Source organism: Cynara cardunculus (assembly GCF_001531365.2).
Source record: "Cynara cardunculus var. scolymus isolate 2C chromosome LG 2, CcrdV1, whole genome shotgun sequence".
Classification (NCBI taxonomy): domain Eukaryota; kingdom Viridiplantae; phylum Streptophyta; class Magnoliopsida; order Asterales; family Asteraceae; genus Cynara; species Cynara cardunculus.
In genome coordinates, this window is record NC_037529.1 from 20389842 (window position 1) to 20397074 (window position 7233).

The following is a 7233-nucleotide window of genomic DNA, read 5'->3' on the forward strand; positions in this document are numbered from 1 at the left end:
AATTAATCTAAGCCGTTGGATCATAAACAGGTTACAGACAAGAACACGTGATAAGCACGAGCAGCTAGTAAACCTAAGTAAAACAGATTAAAGAAGATCTATGCAGAAGACATGCTGCAGAACCTCTGTGAGACACGACAGAGGTTCTGTCGTCTTTGACTTGTAGCAACGTCTATGCAGAGGACCTGTTGACAGAACCTCTGTGTGAAACGACAGAGGTTCTGTCACTTGAGACTTGAACGCTTGAGCATCTTCTGCTGTTGGTCCTCTGTGGTCTTCAGTGACAGATCATCTTCTGTCAAAACTCGCAGTTTACTTTTTCTATACTTTTACATTTAAGGAAATGAGAGCTAACATCCACTATTACCCAAATCGTGTCATGACCTTTAGCAGTTCTAGGCAGTTTGGTGATAAAGTCCATGGAGATTTGTTCCCATTTCCATTGTGAAATCTCGGGTTGTTGTAACAATCCGGATGGCTTCTGATATTCTGCCTTGACCCTTGAGCAGGTCAAACATTTCCCAACGTACAAAGCTATATCCTTTTTGATTCCTGGCCACCAATAGTACTCTCTCAGATCCTTATACATCTTATCTGCCCCTGGGTGAATCGAATACCTAGATCTATGGGCTTCCTCCAAAACTAACCCTCGTAGATTTTTAATCTTCGGAATCCAAACTTTATCATTGAAGTAACGCACTCCATCTGACTTAATCCTTAATTTATGCTCTAGATTATGCAGGGTCTCGCTCTTCAAATTTTCTGCCTTCAGCCCTTCATTTTGAGCTTCAAGAATTCGAGTCTTCAAACTCGTCTGGACAAGCATTCCCAAAGCTCGTACTCGAGAGGGTTTTGTCCTTTCCTTCCGGCTTAGAGCATCTGCCACTACGTTGGCCTTACTTGTGTGGTATCGGATTTCACAATCATAATCACTGAGCAACTCCACCTATCTTCTCTATCTCATATTGAGCATCTTCTGATCAAGGATATGCTGGAGACTTTTGTGATCGCTAAAAACAGTACACTTAGTGCCGTACAAATAATTCCTCCATATTTTGAGAGCGAAAACCACAGCTCCTAGCTCCAGGTCATGAGTGGTATAGTTCTTCCCATGGGTTTGAGTTGCCTCCAAGCGTATGCTATAACCTTGTCCTTCTGCATCAATACGCAACCCAAACCTTGGTGGGATGCGTCACAATATACTACGAAGTTCTCGGTTCCTTCTGGCAAGGCCAGGATTGGCGCGTTGCGTAGCTTATGCTTTAGCAGTTGGAATGCGTCCTCTTGGGGTTTTCCCCAAACAAATTTCTTACCTTTATGGATCAATGTTGTTAATGGTTGGGCAATCTTTGAGAAGCTCTCTATAAATCGTCGATAATAACCCGCCAAACCCAGAAATTGACGAATTTCTGTCGGGGTCTTTGGTGCTTCCCACTTCTTTATGGCCACAACCTTAGCCGGATCCACATGAATTCCTTTTTCGCTAATCACATGACCGAGAAATTATACCTCCCGAATCCAGAATTCACATTTTGAAAATTTAGCATACAATTCTTGCTCCTTAAGCAATTCTAGTATCATTTTCAGATGGTGCTTGTGATCTACCCTACTTCGTGAATAAATCAGGATATCATCAATGAATACGATCATAAACTTGTCTATGTACGGTCTACAGATCCTATTCATTAAATCCATAAATACCGTCGGCGCGTTGGTCAGACCAAAGGGCATAACTAGAAACTCGTAGTGCCCATATCGAGTCCTAAAGGCTGTCTTAGGGACGTCCTCCTCATGAACTCTTAACTGATGATACCCTGACCGAAGATCAACCTTAGAGAAATAACATGCGCCTTGCAACTGATCGAACAGATCATCAATTCGGGGGAGAGGATATCGGTTCTTGATCGTCAACTTGTTTAACTCCCTATAATCTATGCACATTCGAAACAACCCATATTTCTTTTTAACGAACAGGACTGGAGCTCCCCAAGGTGAAGAGCATGGCCGGATGAATCCTTTGTCCAGAAGTTCCTGAAGTTGCCCTGATAGCTCTTGCATCTTGGCCGGAGCTAAGCGATATGGAGCTTTAGCAACGGGCGCCGCTCCGGGAACTAGATCAATTCGGAATTCGACCTGTCTAGATGGAGGAAGTCCTGACAAATCATCCGGAAATACTTCTAGATAATTTCTTACCACAGGAATATCCTGAATATGCTTTACCTCTGATTTCCTTTCTAATACATGAGCCAAGAATGCAATGCATTTTTTTCTCATACACTTGCAAATCTTCACACATGATACCATCTTTAAACTCCATCCAGGTTTTTCCCCTTGTATAGATAGGGTTTCTATGTCTTGGTAAGGTATTCGCACAATCCTCTCAAAGCAACAAATCTCCGCTCGATTCTTAGACAACCAGTCCATTCCTACCACTACATCGAAACTTCCCAATTTAATTGGGATAAGATCAATGCTAAATAACTTATCAGCTAAATTTAAAGTACAACCCAAGATTATGTCCCCAACCTTTATTTCTTGGCCATTGGCAAATTCGATAGTGTAAGCATCTTTTAACTTCCTCGATTTCAGATTTATCAACGGCCTAAAGTATAGGGAAACAAAACTTATATCTGCTCCAGAATCAAATATTACTAAGGCATATAGGTTGTTTAAAAGAAACATACCTGTCACAACATTAGGGTCTTGACGTGCCTCTTCGGCTCCCATTGCAAAAGCCCTTCCCTGAGCCTGGCTTTCTCGATCTCCCTGACTGGTTTGCCTTTCCTGGTTTCCGACATTGTTGATGCTCGATCTTCTAATTATCCTTGGGCACTTATTCCTGAAGTGATTTGGGCTTCCGCACTCATGGCATGATTGATTCTCTCTGATATTGCAATCTTTAGCGAGATGACCTCCTTTATTGCATTTGAAACAAATAATGCATCTCCCACTACGGTGATAATTGCACTTGCCACATTTAGGGTAAGTCCCCTTGCCTTTTTCTCCTGTTTGAGACTGAGCCCCAAGGTTTCTTATCACTTTTTGGTTTTTGCCTAAATCGTTGTTGGTCCTTTTCCACGATTGGCCCTCTAGTTTCCTCTTTCCACCAAATTTGTCTTGCTTTAAAATCCCTGATCTAACTGTATCATTTGTCAGACGATTTGCCAACACCACCGCGTTTTGTATAGTGGTTGGGTTTGCCGAAGTGACCATCCCTCGGATTTCAGTTGCCAATCCCCAGATGTACCGATCAATTCGTTTCTCCTCTGGAGTGACCATATGAGGTACTAACTTGGCAAGCTCATGAAAACGAGCTGTGTATTTGTCTACTTCAATTCCAATCATGGTGTGATTCCAGAATTCGACTTCCAATTTCTGAATTTTTCTCTTAGAACAATACTCTTCGATGAGTAACTTTTTGAGTTCTTCCCATGATAAATCATAAGCAGCTTGGCGACCACGGGTTTGAACTTGAATGTTCCACCAAGTTAGGGCTCTTCCTTGGAGTTGGCATGTTGCATACTCCACTTTACAGTCCTCAGAACACTTGCTAATGTGGAGTACCGACTCCATGCTCTCAATCCATGATAGTAATCCAATTGCACCTTCTTTACCATGAAACTCCTTGGGCTTGCAGGACATGAATGTCTTGTAGCTGCATCCTCTATCATTGGTGTTACGGTTCTCCTCCCTGACGGGATTCTCGATGTTAGGGCTTCCCTCACTCCTTTGACTTGCATTAATGCCCGCTGTAACTTGAGCAACAATAGTTGGTACCGCCTCCCGAATTTGCTGAGCTATTAACCGTGCTATATCGGGTGTTTGGCTTTCAGGATTTTCTCTCGTGCTGCGAGTACCCCTTATTGGAGGCATATTTCTAATGCACAAATTTTTAAGTCGAAGTTCAGTTACTGTCATTATTTACCACTGTGTTGCACGACATGTTACAATCATCTAATCATGTAACCAAGGTAATAATATAATAACTTATAATTGTAAAGGCATTAAATCGATAATCAATAAAACTTAACCATTCATAGACAAAATCTCATAAGATCCATAAATAAAATAAAGATGTGCAATATAAAAGAAAAAAATTGTTCACAAACCACGGCTACAAGCCTCAAAAGGAAGTCTTAAATTTCCACCATCAACAACTTAATAAAATCCTCTAACGCATAAGACTCCAAATAAGCAACCCTATCACTATCATYAGAATTCCTGCTAACACCGCCAGATAAGTGTGCAACCTCCTAATCGCTCTCCTAGCGATGAAAATCAACTCTAATGAACGTTCCATGATATTATCTTGAGTGCCTAGGGCTGTAATCACTCCATCGGCGAAGTGTCGATAATGCTCCAGCCTAAGTTGACACATCTCAAGAACTTGAGGCATGCCCAGAACCCATAAATTCTCCAGGGTAGTCATACCCGGAGAGCGCTCCGATGTGGTCCTGGTAGTGGGTGGGGGTGTTACACTACGAGTACGTGACCATGATGGCTCCCTCACGGCTCCGGATGGGGCGGAGAAAGACACCCTCACAGGTGGAGGAATGCACTTTCAGGCGGTGGCCCGAACATTAACTTTGTGTGGCACTATAGGACGCGCGGGTACAGAGCGAGGCAGCTGTGGGGTGGGTGATCGCGCCGAAGATTCAGTGACATCGTTGCCACTATCGTAACCGTGCTCTGAGGGATCGTAGTCTCCAGAGTTCGAATATTCGTTTTCTGACGACATAATGCTGCGATATTTAATAAAATTTTATATTATTAAACGAATCATAATAAATGACAAAAAGATGCAAAAATTTATGCAAGCTCACATATGTGAACCTTTCTTATTGAGTATGAAGTCCTTAACATTTAGACAAACACCTAACATAACTGATCCGCGTCTCTCCTTATACATGCTTAATTAGACACAAGTGATCAGGCTCTGTCTAATTAGAGTATGCTAAGAAGTCACTCGTTCTAGTTATATTAGTAGTATGTCCGTTTTGAATTTTTTAGACTCTTTTTAAGAAAATTATTTCGTAAAATTTCGGGTTATAGTGTATGGTTTTCTTAGAAAAACGGTGTTCTCTATAACCTACAGCTCTGATACCAAATCTGTCACACCCTGCTAAAGCGGAAACGCGAGGTATGGCAGGTAGAGTCTCATACCGATAGAGTATAAGTAACACAACCATACATTTTAAAATTTAAATACATCATAACCAAAGTTTACAATCCCAAAGACAAGTTTATAATTTAAACACAAATTTTTTTTTTAAGGTGATGATTGTGACACGGCTTCTTTTAAGAGTCACCATGATCCTTTCTTACCCTTAAAAAATGCACGTCAAAACAAGTGTCAACTACAAGAGTTGGTGAGTTCACAGGTTTTCATTTCACAACAAATCTTTAAGCAATAAATAAGTCGAGTAAATCTTTTACTTACTCGCAACATTTTCATGCGAGGCACAATGTACTCCAAGAAATTTGTAAGTGTTGGGCCACTACTAAACCTGACACCTACGCCCTTTTATACCAAACTACCTCAGCGGTGGGACTAAACCACACATGTGTAGAACCCTTGTTTTAGTTATATGCATCTCTACTCACCAGCAGAAGGTGGGATTGTCAGTCCAAATAGCGCTATCCACTTAAACTATCGGCTCAATGAGTTAATAGTAGTGTCACACCGGGACTTTTGAAATAACCCAAACACAACTATTACTTGAGCACAAGGTGTTAGAGCTCGCATTCACAATTTCAGTTCAAAATATAATTCATAAGAATCAATTTGAATCCACTGTTTAATCGCAATGAATATTGCATGCAAAACATCACTATATTTATACATGCTTTTTCCCCCAAAAACGCGAAAATAGTAAAAAGGGGCCGTGAATACTCACTCTTTTGCAATGCTCCGCAAAATAGAGATACGATCCGATCACCACACTAGTTCAACGATTCCCTATCAAAGAAGAATATACAAACCATCACTTATGATTTTAACACTACTTATGGGGTTTAATAAGTCCTAAGTCCTTAATTGTCTACTTATGTCCCATATGATTATCCATAGTCCAAAATGTCCATATGCTCGTTAATGTGTTAATTTATACCGAAAACAATGCTATAGTCCAATAAAAAGATCAAAATTTTACAAAATCAACTATTCCCAAAATCTCGTTTTTGGGCAGAAACTAATGACACCTAAAAATGATCAAATTAAAGAGACTTCTAAAATGAGATAATTTCCTATCTTTTTACATGGGCTATACCACTGAGTTATAGTCATCGTGACCAAATTTCATGTATTTCARACATGCAATAATGATTCAAATAATTTATGCAAAACGACTTATCACGACTGATATGGCAGATTACACCATGTTAGTAAAACACTCATTAAAAGAGTTCTACTAAGTGTTCTGCAGAAATTCAAGTTGGATTACAGACTTAACACTTATATGAAACATTCAAACTAAAAATCACTCATTTCGGATGAGTTAAGAGGAAGATATGGTACCATAAAGTTACATGCACACATCTGTCATTAGTTGACAGATTGCACACTTAACTTTAATAAATTGGTTAATGCCTCAAAACTTCATATTTTTGAGTAAAACTGGATTCATATGTACCATAACTCATAAAAGAACATTTTAGATGAAGAATCATACACTAAGAACAAATAAGTAGAGAGATATTAGCATACAAAGTAGGAGTTACCTACTGGTGGTTTCACAATTTGCACACCTATAGTGTTTTTAGGTGTTTGGATATCAAAACTCCATAATTTCATGTGATTCCACTTGTATGAAAGAGATAACCCATATAGTTAACTCTCAAAAGAAGAATCATCCTTTTTCATCGAGTTTTGAAAAATATATGGTCATTGGAACATACATATACAAATCTGTCAGACTGGGACAGATTGCATGTTCACTTTGTTTTGAGTAGTTAAAACCTCAAATCACCACAATATTGAATGAAATTGGCGGCATTTGAAAGGTAACTCATTGAACTAACATCCAGAAGAAAAATCAACAATTTTGAATGATTATCTAGAGAGTTATGGCTGTTTAAAGTAGGGTTTACCAACTGAAAAAGTCTCAGATGCACATATATAATATTTTGAGTATTTGGGGAGTCAAAAATCAATGTTTTTGAGTGAGACCAATTGGATTACAACCCTAACTCAATAAATAAACTTTTAGAAGAAATCTCATAACATTTGAACAT

General features: G+C 39.5%; 1 protein-coding gene across 1 annotated transcript; it reads right to left on the bottom strand.

Moving 5' to 3' along the window:
- Nucleotides 1-1503: 1503 nt before the first annotated feature.
- Nucleotides 1504-3918, bottom strand: LOC112505995. The gene has a single exon (XM_025110025.1). The coding sequence runs from the start codon at nt 3916-3918 to the stop codon at nt 1504-1506; it is 2415 nt and encodes an 804-aa protein (XP_024965793.1).
- Nucleotides 3919-7233: the final 3315 nt, after the last annotated feature.